Raw genomic sequence first — 16,653 nt, 5'->3', positions numbered from 1 at the left:
TCATTTTTCATCTCCACACCTCTGGTGGAACAGGTGAGCATATCACGACACAGAAAACCTACAGAGGTTTCAGTAGAAATAGGTTTAAACATCTGTGCTGAGGGTACTAGATAGTTTGGAGTAAGATCTTAAAAGGATACTTGGGCATGTTTTCTCCAGAGGTCTTAAAAAGAATACACCTTTAAGTATTAACTAAAAAGAGGTGGAAACATGGGAGCTTTGTTGTTATATCCAAGGATACACCCATGCCTCTTCTCTTTGAATTCATAGCCATTGAAGCCCTTACGTTGTTATCATAAACCTAGACTATCTCATGATCATGAATTTTAATGTCTTCTCAATCAGAACTTAAATAACATAGGCCCCCGTGTTCCTGTAAGAATCTTAGGATGGAGTTTCTTGTAACTCAGGAACAGTAAATATGGCAGCAGTGAGTTTTTCACAAAACTTGGGACATTGAAGTAGAGATTTGGAGTATAAATAGTAACCACATGAAAAATTGTTCAAGTTCTTGGGCTTTTTAAGTCTATTCTAAGTAGCTTTCAGTTTTTCTTTGAAGGTTAATATGTATACTCTTTATTCTCCTTTTACTGTCTTCAAGCAAGGATCTGGTTTTTGCCTGCTTAGAGGCCACTGGCCCACTTTCCTTGCTGACTGCCTCACAGATTCCTGTGGTTTAACTTAGGCACAGGCAGGATGTGGAGATAGGGAATTGATATTTTCTTCCTGATTTTGCTCTTTGTCTCTGGAAATGTCTGCATCCTTGTGAGACCTATCAGTGCTGTTCTGCTGGTAGCCCCTTTCTTCATGCCTTTTAGCTCTTAGAAAATTAGGATAACATTGCTGTTCCCTGTTCATCTAGCTTCATGAGTGGTGACTGCTGCTCATAGCCTACATATCTGGCTGTCTCAGTACTATCTTGATTCCTCCCATCCCGTCACGATGTTGTTTAGTAATAGTTCCTTAGGATTCTCTCTCCTTCTGCCCCCCTCACCCCATGTGTGCACTTGCGTTCTCTCTCTCTCAAATCAATCTTAAAAAGATTTTTCTGATACATAACATTTAGGTTTTGGGACTTTTAAAATTAGGAGAAAAAAGTTACATTTGGTGGTGCTTTCTCCCCTTTTGAACTTTCTAATTATGTCAGAATTTTAAGAAAACATCAGAGGGTTGTGGAACTGTTAATATGCACTTGCATGGTTACTTTATAAATAATTTATTGAAATCCTGTAGCAAAAACATTTTTGGGTAGCTAAATCAGTGGTGAAATCTTAAACATATTGTTTGAGAAATGTTTGTTGTATATTAGAAGAAAATCTCTTGACTGTGTGCCAAATGTTTATAATTTGCATTCAGTTCAGAGCAGTTAGCTCATTAGACGAGCAGTGTGTACACGTCAGCTGGTGTCACACTTGTTTGATGGCTGCAGCCTACAGCTGTATTGGAAAAGGTGGGCCCATTAATCTCAGGAGGAGAAAGACAGGGTCAAAAGAAAAAGCGCCATCTATAAGGCTGACTATAGATACAGCCCAGAGGGGGTTTTTAGCATCAGCTGAGTATAGTTTGATTTCAGTCAAACATGAGAAAATAAACTGTAAATCCTAGCTGCCTAATAGAAATCTGGACTGGTTACTAAAGGACAAATATTTGACAGCCTATGACATTGAATGATTAAAAGGATCTCTTGGCAGTCTAATCAGTGGGTTGTAGATACTCTGCATAGTGGGAGGTAGCAATAGGAAGAGATTGTGATACCAAACTTTCTTCCTCTGGTTTAGCAAGAAATATTTATAGTAGGAAAACATGAAAATAGTCTGTGCAGTGTCATTTTAGGACCAGACTTTGCTGGGCAAAGATGCTTTTACAGCAAAAGTAACTAAAAACTAAACAAAAGTTTTAGTAAAGATTATACTTTTTGTGTCCTTGATGGAAAGGTTCAAGAACATTAAGTACTATATTAAATCACCCATTGTGACAGCAGCATCTTTAAGGTTGATGTATTTGTGGGAAGAAGAAAAGTTCACAATTTACATATTAAAAAACAGCCAAAATATCTAAGCTCTACACTGACCATCAAAAGTCCCATTTTATCTACAAAAATCAAAACAAATCAGAACAAAGGCTGTATATATGGCTAGAGTCAGAAGTGTCCTATGTATACCACAACCTGCAACTCAGATTTCCAGATGCTTGTTTCAAGTAAACCTTTTTCACCTACTATCTTTATTCTAATACAGCTCTGGAAATGTGGTTTCCTCGATGGAATGGGATTCAGTTCTGCTCTGGTTCGTGACTGTGAGTAAACAAGGGCTGTGCTCTACAGAGGCAGGCAGGATTACAACTGGGCTTGCTTTTGATAAGACCACGTTGTTTACTGTCTGGATGACTTCTAGCATTGTAGTAACAGTAAGCGGTTGAGAGCAGACCTTGGGTCAAACCCCTTAGGGATAAACCAGCTCAGTCAGCGTGAACCTCTGTCAAGTGTGAAGTGGCAGCCAGACTCCATCAGGAGGCATTTTTCCATCAGAGGTCTTCTCGGCTTGCACTGAGCTGCAGGGAAAAAGCTTCATCTTGAGCCTTTGCAACAGCACCGAGTCTCTGAGTCTGACTGACTAGGTGGAACTGTCTTAAAAAGTGACCCAAGTTAGCAATATTTTCTTATCACTTACGGTCATTCACAGTAACACCGATATACCCTGCAAAGAGCTGGAGCCAGGCCACCAGAACTCAGGTGAATTCTTTAATAAATACCTTATTTGAGGAGGTCATGAGAATCATGACCAGCCATTTCTGGAGAGGGAGAAGGACAAAATGTCCTAGCACTTGTTCTTCAGTGTTTCAAAATATCTGTTTGGAGAAGCTGATTTTCTTGCAAAGTCCTCATGCTCCCCAGAGCACACAGCTTCGCTTTGGTAGAGATGTTGGCCAGAAGTTTTTTGCAAAGGCACCCCACATGTCCCCGAGCAATTCTTTGCACTCTAAAGGAGAGGTCTCCAGAAGGTCTCCAGAAGACACTGGAGTTGTGTCCTTGGCCTCGACTGACAACTGAAGCATTCAGGAGTTGGGAGGAAGAAGTAGAGAAGGCAGGGCAGGTGCCTCTCCATCCTGGCTTTCCTCCTGGGTCAGGGCATAGCGCCTGGCCTTTCTGGGGTCAGGCTCTGGCGTCTCCTCGGCCCATCTTCCTACACGGCGGACCCCTTTGGCCACCTTGGGTGCATTCCTGCAAGGATTATGGTCATAGATGACCAGCTTCAGACTTGACAGGTGAGCCAGGCTGGGGAAGTAATGGATACTGTTCCTGTCCACATCAATCACCTCCAGGAAGGGCATGTGCAATAGCACAGCGGGGAAGTCAGTCAGCAGGTTGCCTGAGAGCCAGATGGTCCTCAGCTCCTGGAGGCGCTGGAGTCGGGCTGGCAGCAGACGCAAGGCATTGGAGCCGGCGTGCAGAGTCTTAAGGAGCCTCAGCTCGCAGACCACATCTGGCAGCTGCGTGAGGCAGTTGGCCTCGACCCACAGGGTCCGGAGATTCTGGAGCCGGCTCAGCTCACTGGGGAGGTCGCAAAGTTTGTTGTTACCCAGGTAGAGGATGCAGAGCTGTTTCAAAGTACACACCACCTGAGGCAGAGCCTTGAAGTTGTTGAAATCCAGGGCCAAGATCTGCAGATTCTGGAGCTGCCCCAGCTCCGGAGGCAGGCTGTTGAGGTGGTTGTCACTCAGGTAGAGCTTGACCAGCTCCCGGAAGGAACACACGTGCACGGGGAAGCGGCGGAGCTGGTTCCCACTCAGATCCACCATCTTGTCCGTCGGCATCTCCCGGAGGTCTCTGACCAGGTAGCTCTGGCAGCAGTCGGCGGGGACGAAGGCCACCAGGGCCCGGACGGCGTTCCCCATGCAGAGGGTGGAGGCACAGAGAGCCCCAGCCCACTGACTCGCTGAGGGGCTCCCCCGGGGGAGGTGGACTGCCCAGAGCCCCATTCTCCTCCCGTCCTTTATAACCTGGGATTGGCCTGACGAAAGCCAGTCTCTTCAACAGAGAAAAGTGCTCCTGACAGCCACTTGAGTGTCGGGTGACAGCCTGACGCACAGGGTCTGGGAGGCCAGGTCTGATTCGCAGACTCACTTTCAGTCACCTAAGCTCCTGTGGCCTTTATCTACATTTTTTTGTTCGTTTCAAGCTGAAAATAGCTTCACTGTTTTTTCTAACGATAAAACATTCAGACATTATATGAATGTGCAACAGAAGGAAATAGTCCTCTTGCCCCAGAATAAATACTCTAAACATTTTAATGTCTTACTCACGGGTAAATACTGTAAACATTTTAATGTACATCCTCTAGCCTTTTTGCTACAAGTAACCAATTTATTTTAAAAAAATTTACTTACACTGTTTAGGAGTCTTTTATTGTAACATATGGACATATTTTTGTGTTTGCAGGTATCTACACAATTATTTTAACCACCGGTATTCCATTATACGAAAGCATCGTAAGTGCATACAGGTCTCTAATATCGGGCACCTAGCTGGCTTCCAGTGATCTCGTACAGCAGTGTGAGCAGTCATCCACTAATTTCCCAGGACATGTCCTTAGATGTGTTCTTGGGTCAAAGATACACATCTTTTAAAGGCTTTTCCTTGATAGTGTTCCTCCCCACCCCTACCACATCTGAACCGGTGTACATACCCTTCCCAGGTAATGGTTTTCCATAGTTTACAGTTTGCCTTTGACAAAAGATAAGCAGAAAAGAGAGAAAGGGTAGGCCAGCCTCCTGAAGCTTATCTCAATGAGGATGTATTTCTCCAGCCGTCTGTGGCAGAGAACAGCTAACTGCATTTCCTTCACAGTGTCCAGCCGTAGGAAGCAGCTGGCCAGTCAGGACAGGGCCTAGTACTGGTCTCAGGCAGAGAATCTAATTCTGGCCAGTGGAATGTGGGCAGAAGTGCTACACGTCTCTTCTAGGCCTGGCTCATATAAAACAAACCTTGCCTTCCTGCACACTGTTTTTCCCCATCTGCCTGCTGGATATCAACACCCAGGGTGACCTTAGAAGCCACCGTGTAGAAGTCACATGTTGAAGTTGGCAGGGCCTTGGTCATCCTGGATCCCTGAATCAGTGCTAGGATCAGAACACTTCCCTGCCTCCCTGCACACATGTTCCCTGTCACCCGTTGGATTTAGATAAGTGACAAATAAACCTCACTTTTGTTAAGCCATCCAGATCTGAGAGCGTATGGATTACATTATCTTAATGAATAGAACATTCGTTAAAAATAAGGAGGTAAGTCTACGGAGACTGATATGCAAAGATATTCAGGATAAGTGAAGTGGGTGGGGCGAGACTCCTTTCCGAAGTATTTTATGAGCCCATCTGTGAACAAATATGCATATATTCCTGTCTATTCATAAAAAGATCACTGAGCCATAAGAATGAGATCTCTGGGGAATCTGCCTAAAGGTTTTGGGGTGATCCTGACCTTTCCATCTTTCTACAAGTATCCTCTTGGGACTGTCTGAATGTTTTTTCTCTTTTAAACTATAGACATATATTTTAAACCTATTCCAAAAGAGATAATCCATCAGCCTGCCTGCTGTATGGGTAGAGTGCTAGGGTTTGGGGCAGGCTTGGCATACTCTTCACTCTCCTCCAGGGCCTTTACTGCTCAAATTGCCCCTAACAGCCTGAGCGGAGCAGGAGAAGAACATTCTGCGTGAACGGCTGTACCAGAGCTCTCTGGTGATGCCGCGCCACTACCCGCCTTTCTTCTCAGTCACAACTCAGTCCAAAACTGAACGTCCTTGGACTTTCTACACATTGAATGTCAGAGGCTATTATCTTGAGCCTTCTCCTTGCTTTGTTGATTTGTACTATAATAACTAGCCTCTCAACAAGGACTGTGCTTGGCTTCTATATTTAGCCTCCCCACTGGTGACCACAGATGGTCATGGAGCCACTGCTCTGTTGCCCCTAGAAATAACGAGAACAATGATTGCTACCTGTTACTATTATTTGTAACTAATCTGCTAAATACGAAACACTGTGCCAGGTACTTTCCATCTACCATCTCTTCTCAGAACACCTGCCAGATACATTTTTTAAAAAAGATTTATTTATTTTAGAGAGGGAGTGACCTGGGTGGGAGGGAGACAGAGAGAAGCAGACTGTAGAGCACAGAGCCCGACACAAAGCTTCGATCCCAGGACCTATGACCTGAGCTGAAATCAAGAGTTGGTGCTCAACTGACTGAGCCACCCAGGCACGCCTCAGATAAATATTTTTTATCCCCCATTTTCAGATGAGAGAACGGAGGCTCCAAAAGTTTTCCTTATAACATCAGATATTTATCGAGCACCCATTGTGTTCTAGATGCAGGGGATCTTGTGGCTAACAAGATAGCTAGGACTCTAGCTCATGAAGTGTGCAATTCCACCAGAGCGGGCATGGTGGTTTCTCTTCCTGGAGTGACAGTCCCACCAACTGACAAACTCTGCCCTCACAGAACTTCCATGCAGCACTTTTAATGTCTTTGTTGTTGAAGATTATTTATTTGACAGAGGGAGAGCTCACAGGCAGGCAGAGGGAGAAGCAGACTCCCTGCTGAGTAGAGAGCCTGATAGGGGACTCGATCCCAGGACCCTGGGATCAGGACCTGAGCTGAAGGCAGATGCTTAACTGAGTCACCCAGGTGTACCTCCACTCGGCACTTAAATACCAGCCCCTAAATATGAGCAGGTAACTAAGGATAACACTATGGTTGAGAAAGTTCTTCTTTTTTTTTTTTTTAAATCAAAGATGGAAATGGAAATAAGCAGAATAAAAGAAAACAAAAATAAAAACAAAAAACAAAAATAGTGGAGAGAGGAGAGGATTATAACTAGCCATACTACAGTATTTTCATAGTTTGCCCTGCCCTCATTTTTCATTCCTTTGTACTGGGTTTTAAGTGAATAAAATATCCCTTAGGAAGCACAGAGGGTTATGGATTAACCATTAACCAATACACCATGACTGGTGGATTGACCCACTTCAGTGGTTGTCCCTGGCAAAGGGACAGCTTGCAGATTCAATGGCATTTCATAGGCCTACATGACCTCTTCACAAAAGACCACATCCTCTCTGGCTACAGATGTCTGTGAATACATAAATGCATCACATGACCCCTGTGAGCCCAGAGGGCTCTGTACTGGTTGATCTAAGGGACAGGTAGGAGATGTTCAAGGTTCAGTGCAGCCAAGAACTGAAGATGGTGAGAAGTCTCTGAAAGGGAGTGTCAGAACAGTGTAAGAAAGCAGCGGTTTAAAGCAAGAGATGGGGGAGACAGGCCTGCTGCTGACAATGACTGGTTCCTGGGAGGTTTCCCAAGGGCTTCATGCTCACAGCCCCCCACTCCTTAAGGCACATAGGGCTGTGATCTTGAGGCTTCAGGAGAACAGCACTGACTGCTTCATCTCTGCTCTCCATCTGCTGTTCTATCCACTGTGCCCTTACCAGCCTCCACCTACCCATTTCCCACCTGTCGGCCACAGCGCCTCCTTGTGGCGTCAAAGCCCCACCTCGAATCTCAGCAGGGGCTTCTGAGTCCCGCAGAACGAAGCCCGGACTCCTCAGAGAGGCGTACAGGACCCTCCAGGATCTGCCACTGCCCATCTCTCCAGTCCATTGAGAGCTTCTCTCCTCCCCTGCTGCCTCCTGGAGTTCAATCGAATGTGCTACCTGTCCTGCATCAGAGGGGACGTCCCTGCCCCCCACCCCATGCAGCCCCCTCTGCCTGGGATGCCCTCCTCAAACCCCAGCCCTCTCCACTATTCTGATTTCTGCTGTTGTACCGTGTGTTATGTCCTGACCTCTCAGATGGGGTTTCACTCCATCTAGTGATTTTACACCATGCTGATGATACTTTCCTATAAAACTGATTGTCCACTTCCATGAAGGGACTATAATCCCCATGAGGAAAGGTTTGCTGGGACTGCCTTCCTGTTCAATCTGTCTGTCTCCTGCTCCGTGCCTGGCCCCTGGTGGGTCCTCAGCAAGCCACAATAAATGAGCTGATGCTAACTGGCCAGTGAACTAAACCTTTTTTTTTTTTTTTAAATTTTATCTATTTGTTTGACAGACAGAGATCACAAGTAGGCAGAGAGGCAGGCAGAGAGAGAGGAAGGGGAGCAGGCACCCCTTTGAGCAGAGAACCTGATGCAGGGCTTGCTCCCAGGACCCTGGGATCATGACCTAAGCTGAAGGCAGAGGCTTTAACCCACTGAGCCACCCAGGCGCCCTGAAGTAACCCTTGATTTGCAAACAGAAGATATTATTTTTAAGTACTAAAGACAGCACTAAATATAGGAAGGAACACAGATGTGATTTATTATGCTCATCAGTACTGCTATAGAGAGTACCTTGTATAAAAAACCTTGAGTTTAACACACACCTGATTGTACTTACAATGTATTTAGAATGTGATATATAAGTATAAAGTTTCACATTATAAAAGTAATTGTTGGGGCACCTGGTGGCGCAGTCAGTTTAGCATCTGACTCTTGGTTTCTGCCCAGGTGGTAGTCTCAGGGTCATGAGTTCGAGCCCTGTTTTGGGCTCCCACTCAGCATGGAGTCTGCTTGAGTTTCTCTCTCCCTCTCCCCTGCTCATGCTCTCTAAATAACTAAACTCTTTAAAAAAATAAAATCTATGTATCTTGGAGTAAGTCCAAGGTTAGGCCTGAGAATAAAGGCTTCTCTTTTCCTATCACCCCCAGCTTCACTAGGTCAAGATCTTCTCACATATATATCCCCCAGTGTTGTGGTAATTGTTATGGGAAATAAGAGTGTCTTCTACCCTTTTTACTAAGTAATACAGAGAACTAAGTAATATAGAGAACGAAGTGTTAGGGTCTGTACTCGAGTCTTTTCCCTCAGCCCTGAAATGTTCCCTTGAAGCAAAGTGTGTGTGTGTGTGTTACATGTGTACACATCTGTGTGTGTGCACGCATATTTATGTGTGCATGCATGTGGCATCCGTGTGTGGTGCACACGCACATGTGTGTACATGTGTGTTTGTATGTGTGCATGCATGCACGTGTGTATTGTGCATATGTATCTGTGTGTGCATATTTGTGCGTGCATGCATGTGGCACGTGCACGTAGCCGCACGTGTGTGTGTATATCTCTGTGTATGTATCTGGCGTGCATATTCATGTGTGTGTGTGTGGCTGCATGTTTGCACATGTGTGTGTGCGTGTGTGTGTGCGTGGCATGCATGCATGTGGTATATATGCCGGTGCGTGGGTATATGTGTGTGTGTGCACAGACGTGCATGTGTGCCTATGTACATGTATGTGGGCCCTTGAAAATGCTTTCCGGCCAGCTCCTCATCTTCCTGCCTCAGCTTAGCGAGCATTTCCACCCTATTTAGTGAGGCTGTTTCCTTTCTACAGTGGTTCCCCACTGCCCTTCCCACCCCAGCCCATCTTAGCTCTTATCCCAGTTTGCGATTGTTTTCTTTCTTAGTTGTCTTGCTCTCCTGCAGAACTGTGAAGTCCCTGAGGCCAGGGCAGTGCCAGTTGCATTCACTTCTGCGCTCTTGGCATAAGGACAGCGCCTCAGACAAAGTGGGCATCAGTTTATTCCACAAATAAGTGATGAGCTGCAGACAGAATTCCCCGCCTTCCTGGAGCGTCTGAATGAAGGAAAGAAGGATGCGTTGCTCTCAGTTTGATAACAGAAATTCCAATCACTAGCAGCCAGTGACTCACAATGTATGTTGAGTAAATAGATTTTTTTGCTACCACTGATTATCACGGAGGTCAAAGAGAGTAGATTCTGAGAAAGACTCGGATTTACCCAGGATAGTTGGAAGAACCCGGAACGGAAGTCACAGTCACTGGATGGCCAGTAGGATGAACAACTATTCTGAACCTGCCCGAGTGCAGTGCTGGGATGGAAGCTGAAGGTTTCCCCTGAGATTCAGCCCATGACCCCAGCACCAGCCGAGTACCCCCCCCCCCCCATGGACAGGTCTGACGGTGGATTCCCAAGCAGCTCCCAAGATACTCTGTCAAGTTCGCTAGATTGTCTCTCAGGCTTGAACTGCTGGAATCGGTTCAGTAGCAACTGCTGAGCCAAGACAATTATTCTGAGAAAAGGGAGCTTCCAACGTGAGCAGTGCCTTGAAACGCTGGCCCTGAGGGAGTTCCACAGACTCCCGCCTCACTGGAGGGAGAGCCAGCTGGAGGGGACCAGAAGTGGGACTGGCAGCCGCCTCACAGCCTGCAGGTGAGTGAAAGGACCAGCTCAGGAAAACGAGCTGGTAACCCTCAGGAGCCAGCTATGAGGGGACACCTCTTCTGAAGCGGGCTTCCTCGAAGGCTGGTTCAGAGATCCTCTGCTCCCTGCTGTGCGGAGGGTAGGATTTGCCACCAGAGCACGGATCAGGACTTTCTACTTCGCTGGAATGTCTCCCGACTCTGCCTGTAAGGCAATAGGTCCTCCCAGTTTGTCAGCCTTTGCCTATGGTGTTTCTCTAGGGGTGATCTTGCCCTTCAAGAGACAGTTGGCAACGTCTGAAGACATTTTTTGTCTGTCATAACTCCGAGGGCGCCGGGCATCCCGTGGATGGAGGCCAGGGTTGCCGCCAAACCTTCTACAGTGTACAGGAGAGCCCCCACAACAAAGAATTGTCTGGCTCAAAAAGTCACCGTTGCAGAGGTTGAGACGCCATGGGCCACATCTTAATGCCAGCCAGCCCTTTCCAGGAAAAGCAGCACTGAATTTGAAAATGCATACATTTTAGCTAGTATTTTATCTTCTTGACTAGAATACACATTTTTCAGCCATGGGAAAGGTTTTCTTTCATTTTAATAAGATGGAGTAGGATGGCATTGAAAGACCCATTGTATAGCTATACCTTCGAGAAATTCCTGGCATTCTCAATATTCTTAGATTTTTCTGACAAGTAAAGGGTTGATAATGCGAAAGTAGCATTGGAAATTGGAATTGCTTGTAAACTTTATAAAGGACTCATGAATTCTCTTTTAAGTTGCTGGGTTTTTTCTATGTTTTGTTTTTTGCAGAATAGGGGTCAGGGGGTGGGTGAATCTTTAATGCATTTTCCAGTAGAAACTGGAAATTCCAGTTAGTCTACGAGAATTGGCTTAATCCATAGAACAACAGAAGTGCCGGGATGATATACAGTGGTTGCATTCTTACTGACTTTCAGGTATAAGATGGTTTCCATGAGGAAATGGATTCTGAGCTGCGGCACAAGCATCAGGACTAGCAGCCAGAGGGGCTTTCAGAGGATGGTTGGTGCTACTGAATTCTGGGACCACCCGGAGCTGAGCCCACCGTGGCCTCATGCGAGCAGGGTTCCATTAGCAAGGAAGAAAGAAAAGGTCAGGTGGGAAACCAGCAGTGCCTGCCATGGGCACATCTAGCGTGTATGGGTTGGTAGTTCGGTGGATCTGGGATAGGATTGTAGTTCTAGCATTTCCTGTCCTGTGGCCTTGGAGAGGTCGCTGAATCTCTTTGAAAGTCTTTCTACATTTGTCAAATAGAGATGATAAGAATGTCATGGTGAGGACTGAATGATGGTAAACGCCCGGAACATAGGAGAACCTTAATACAATATCGGCTTTCCCCTTTCCCACTGCATGCTTTGTCTGTTATCAGTCAATACTGGTATGATGTCACGTCTTTAAGGAATGTCAGTATTTGCCCAGGCTCCAGTCGCATCCCTAAAACCACGGCTAACTTAGAACCTCCTAGAATGGAGGGAGCAACCTCATAACTTTTGCAACCAGTGAGCTGTCAAAAAGCCTGGTGAGTAGCAGACAGCCACTGAACAAGGACAGTGAAGCCGATCTTGGAGGCTCTGCTGTGCCTTCCGCTCATCATGGCATGGAGAAGTAGAGAACTTTGGCCCAGCCAGAGGCTATGACGTTGTCTCTCCTTGACTGTCACCTGCCATCCCCCAGACCCTGCTGAGCTGTCACTGGGATGGGACAAATTGAAACTGAGGATTGGCCTGACCATTCAGGCTTGCTCATCCCTCTCTAGCTTGTCAGAATTTCTTTGATCCAAGGAAAGCCCGGCAGGCCTCATCTTGGAGAAGCAGGGACTCTGGAGGAGTTTGGGAAAGACCACCAGCCACAAGTTTTTGCTGGAAGCTATTTGTGACATTTCCCTTAGGAAGTATATTTACATTTAAGAATGACAGAAGAGCAGTTAATGTGATTTACCAGAGTAGATTCTGTGAGTAGACTGGGGGCCTGGGGACATTAGCCCTGAAAGGTCACAAACTAACCTGAACTCCCCAGAGGCCTAGGATAAGCTGTGTTTTTCTCTTTTCTCTTGTTGGAGAGTTTCTCCCATCTACTTTCTTCTTCTTTTTTTTTTTCTTTAAAGATGTATTTATTTAATTGAGAGAGAGAGAGAACATGAGCAGGAGGGGCAAAAGGAGAGAATCCGAAGTAGATTTCACACTGAATATGAAGCCCGATGCCAGGATCATTCTCACAACTCTGAGATCACAACCTGAGCTGAAACCAAGAGTCACAGGCCTAACCCACTGTGCTACCTAGGCACCTCTTTCCCATCTACTTTTGGAGGGAGGACTAGCACTCGTTCAATATTGCCCAATCAACGGTGTCGTTCAGATTGTGGGGCTCGATTTGAATCCTGCCTGCCTAGTTAAGAGTCACACTGATGGGAAGGGGGTGCTGTGGGAAAGGCCCCTATTCGGACTCCAGGAGTCTGTGTTGGAATTTCTTTAATTGCTGTATGCCTGTGGGCAAGTTGTTAAACTTCTCACCCTCTCCTTTCCCTCATCTGAAGATGAAAGGGGTTGGACCAGGTGGGCCATGACGTCCCCATCAAGCTCAGCAGCAGAGACCTCCCACTGCCTGATCTCAGTGTCCCCACACACAGTGTAACATTCAGCAGGGCAAATGGAGGTTCATTAGGGTGCAGACTGTGCTTGAGAAAAACGTTATTTTTGTTTTAGTTTAAATTCTGGGACACTAAATTAAAATGGCAAAGACCTTGACCCGGCCTTCCTTTTTTTTTTTTTTTTTTTTTTTTTTCTCTTTTGCATATCTCTGCCATTCCCTTCTCTGAGCCTCAGTTCACTTACTTGTACAATTGGAGTAGTCGTACCCACCGCATGGGGTTGTCACGAGATAACGTGTTTAAAGTATCTTGCACATTAGAAGACGCTTGAAAAATGGTTGATATTATTATTCTTTTATTATTAGTGTTATGATTAGCTATGGGGCTGGGATTATTGCAGGGAGCCCTAGTGGCCAGCTGTTTCTCTCAGTTCCTGAGTCCTAACTGGCTTCCTGGTTCGGTGCTGGGAAGACCCAAAGCCCACTGGGCCAATTCTATATCCTTTTGGTCCACTATACACTCTCCCAACTCTTCCCCTCACCATGGCGTATTTACACAGAAATTAATCCTATGGTCTCCCATATGGATGTTTTGTTTCCATACAGCAAAAACAGCTTTGTATTGACCTTGAATGATATTCTTTGACATGTTGGCCAGATGGTCGTTGTTTGAATAGCATCTGGCAATGGCTTATGTCCCCCTTCCAGGGGCAGATAGCAGCCTCAAACCAGGTTCCCTCTGCTGGAGGAGGAGGGAGCATTGATAAATCCTTTCCTTGAATGCTTTGGATGGCGGTCCACAGACGCGCAGAAAATGAGCCCTAAGTCAGGCAAACCCGTGGAAGTGGCTCCACAGTTGCCGGCGGTACCTTGGGTTGAGCTCCTCTGTCAGAAGCACGGCCCTGCAAAAAATGCCTTTCCCTAAAAATAGGGCAGTTGGAGGTGTGGTTCCCCCAGCAGACTGTCTTCCCAGCAGCTTCGCGACAGGCCAGCTGATAAAACCGTCTACTCCCGGTGCCCCAGATGGCTCACAGCTGTCCTCCAGACCAAAGGGCCCTGGGGACACCGGCCTTGCTCCACATGTCAGGCGCTTTTCATCAAACACGACGTGTGAAGCCGGAGCCGGCGTCATCAGCCTGTAAGGCTTGCCAGAACCTCTAGAAAGGATTAGGAAGTGTTGGCAGCCGGAGCTGGAACCACATTCCAAAGCCCAGAGATCTCCTTGTTTCACTTTACATGGACAAGGTTTTTTTTTTTTTTTTTTTAAACTTCTACCAAAAATTGGATTTTTCTACCACCAGAAGTTGGGGGATAGTATAACATAGTGGTTAAAGACGGGCACTCTGGAGCCAAACTTCCTGGGTTTGAAGCCTATTTCTTTTTCTTTTTCTTTTTTTTTTTTTAGAGCAGTTTTATGGTCATAGAAAAATTGGACACAAAGTACAGGAGTTCCTACATAGCCCTGTCCCCTGCTATGGACATCCCATATGTGGTGGTACGTTTGTTAAGATCAGTGAGCTCACAATGACCCATCATTAGTATCCAAAGTCTGGAGTCTAACTGGGGTTTACCCCGGGTGTTGTATATTTATGGGTTTGGACAAATGGCTAGGGAGGCGTCCGCTATTGTAGTAACGCAGAGAGTAGTTTCACTACCCTAAAAATCCTCTATACTCTGCACACTTGTCTCTCCTTCTCCTCTAACAGCAGAATACTGATCTTTTCTTAAAGATTTGTTTACTTATTTTAGAGAGTGTGTGTGTGTGTGTGAGCTGGGGGAGGGGCAGAGGCAAGGAGCAAGACCCTCCAGCAGACTTCCCAGTGAGCACAGAGCCCAACCGGGGCTCGACCCTGTGACTCTGAGATCAGGACCTGAGCCGGAATCAAGAGTTGGGTACCTAACCCACGGAGCCACCCCGGCGCTCCAGGCAGCCACCAGTCTTTTTACTATCTCCATAGCTGTGCCTTTTCCATAGGAATCATGGAGTCTGTAGCCTGTTCAGATTGGCTTCCTTCACCTAGTCATATGCCTTTAAATTTCCTCTACGCCTTTTCATGGCTTGATTGCTTATTTATCTTTAGTACCAACTAATATTCTGGTGTCTGGATGTATCTTAGTTTATCCACTCACCAACTGAAGGACATCTTGCTTCCTCTCATGTTTTTGTGTTTATTTTTTATTTTTGGCAATTATGAATGGAGTTTTCAACTTCTTTGTGTAAATGCCAAGGAGTGTGATTGCTGGGTCATATGGGAAGAGAATGCTAAGTTTTGTTAGAAAATGCCCAGCGGTCTTCCAAAGTGACTGTACTGTTTTGCCTTCACACCGGCTATGAATGAGAGACCCTGTGGTCCCACAGCCTTGCCAGTACTTGCTATTGTCAGGGTTCTAGATTTTTGAAACTTTTGATCATCTGAGACAAGTCCCTAAGCCTTGGTTTCCTAGTTTGTGAAATCTGGAAAACAGCGCCTTTTATTATTGGGTTGTCGTGAGGATGAAATAAAGCCACCCACACAAGGCATGGTATGTACACTCTCAAGAAATATTAACTGTGACGTTTGGATTTGGTCGGATTTCTGTTTTCAAAAGCATGTGAGATTCTTGGGCACAAAATGATGTTTCTGTTGGGGCTGGGTTGCACATAACGAGAGTCGGCTCCCCACCGTTTCCCACACTGAGGACTTCCTGTTGGGTCTCCTTTGAAGATGCTACACAGTATATACCTGCCTTGTTCTCCATTTACGGGTGAGGAAATTGCAGTTCAGAGAGGTTGCGCTGACTCAGGAGAAGTCACCCAGCTAAGAAGTAGAGTCAAGTGAGACTTCAGCATGAGATCAAGGGACACCAAAGTCCAACACTTAGCCCCTTGTGACACCGCCTCTCCCAACCTGGTCTCCTTGCCAACCCACCTGCATCTTTGGCTTGGAAATTAAGATTCACAGGGTTGTAGTCTTTCCAGCCCATTCTCTGGTGAAGTCAGAAGCCAGGTTCCCATGTGAGTATTAATTAACCCCAAACTGGACAAAGGTCAAAATGGTGATGTTGGGGTTCAGGTTGACTGTTCTGCTCTTCTGAGGGCTCGGCCAGTTTCTAGTGTTTGCCTATGTTGCTGCATGTTTCCCCCACCTCTTCATTGGCCAGCTCCCACTTGCCCTCAGGTCTTGGCTACAACATTATTTAATGCAGTGAGACTTCTGGGTCAGGGGCCCCCTTTTGCTCTTTTAGCACCCTGTCTTTTCCCCACTGTAGCTCTTGCCACCCTGTATTAATTACACTGCTGTGTCTGGCTCCCCTACTAGGGTTAGCACCATGAGTGCAGAGACGCCAGGGGTCTTGTCTGCCCAGTTCCCATGATGACACTGGACCCCCAAGTTGGGATTAACAGGTATTAGTGGAATGAATGACTGAATGACTAGACATAAGGGGTTGGTCCTGGACTGCAACACTGGATCTGGTGGGTTTTTTTTCCAGACCAGTCTGGGATATTAGAATTGACATCCCACCTGAGGCATTCACCATGGTGTTTGACTTGGGATAATCCAACTTCTGGGTTTCTTCTTCCTATTGCAAGAGCAAGGAGCGCAGTGAGGAATGCCATGGGTAGGGGTGCTTCAACACTCAGGTGGACTCTTGAACAGCAAAGCTCTTCTCCCCATCTCACCAACTCTGTGCACAGAGCATGAACCACAAATGGGCTTAATACATTCTGTGGCCCCTTATATTCTTGGGGTAGGGGTCCCAAAATGCCCTTCCTGGGGTCTCAACTGGAGATAAAT

The 16,653-nt window shown here is 46.2% G+C and overlaps 1 protein-coding gene across 1 annotated transcript; it reads right to left on the bottom strand.

The window, feature by feature from the left end:
- Positions 1-2,852: 2,852 nt before the first annotated feature.
- LRRC10 (leucine rich repeat containing 10) lies at positions 2,853-3,952 on the bottom strand. Its single transcript, XM_082742919.1, has one exon. It carries the CDS (start codon positions 3,892-3,894, stop codon positions 3,055-3,057), a length of 840 nt encoding a protein of 279 aa, XP_082599045.1. The 5' UTR covers positions 3,895-3,952; the 3' UTR covers positions 2,853-3,054.
- Positions 3,953-16,653: the final 12,701 nt, after the last annotated feature.

Source organism: Mustela nivalis (genome assembly GCF_964662115.1).
Source record: "Mustela nivalis genome assembly, chromosome: 7".
Classification (NCBI taxonomy): Eukaryota; Metazoa; Chordata; class Mammalia; order Carnivora; family Mustelidae; genus Mustela; species Mustela nivalis.
The sequence above is the reverse complement of the archived record's forward strand: the minus strand, read 5'-3'. Positions and strand labels throughout refer to the sequence as shown.

Bases quoted from the DNA above. Each gene is read 5' to 3' on its own strand.
- LRRC10 (XM_082742919.1), bottom strand. From the start codon at position 3,894: ATGGGGAACGCCGTCCGGGCCCTGGTGGCCTTCGTCCCCGCCGACTGC.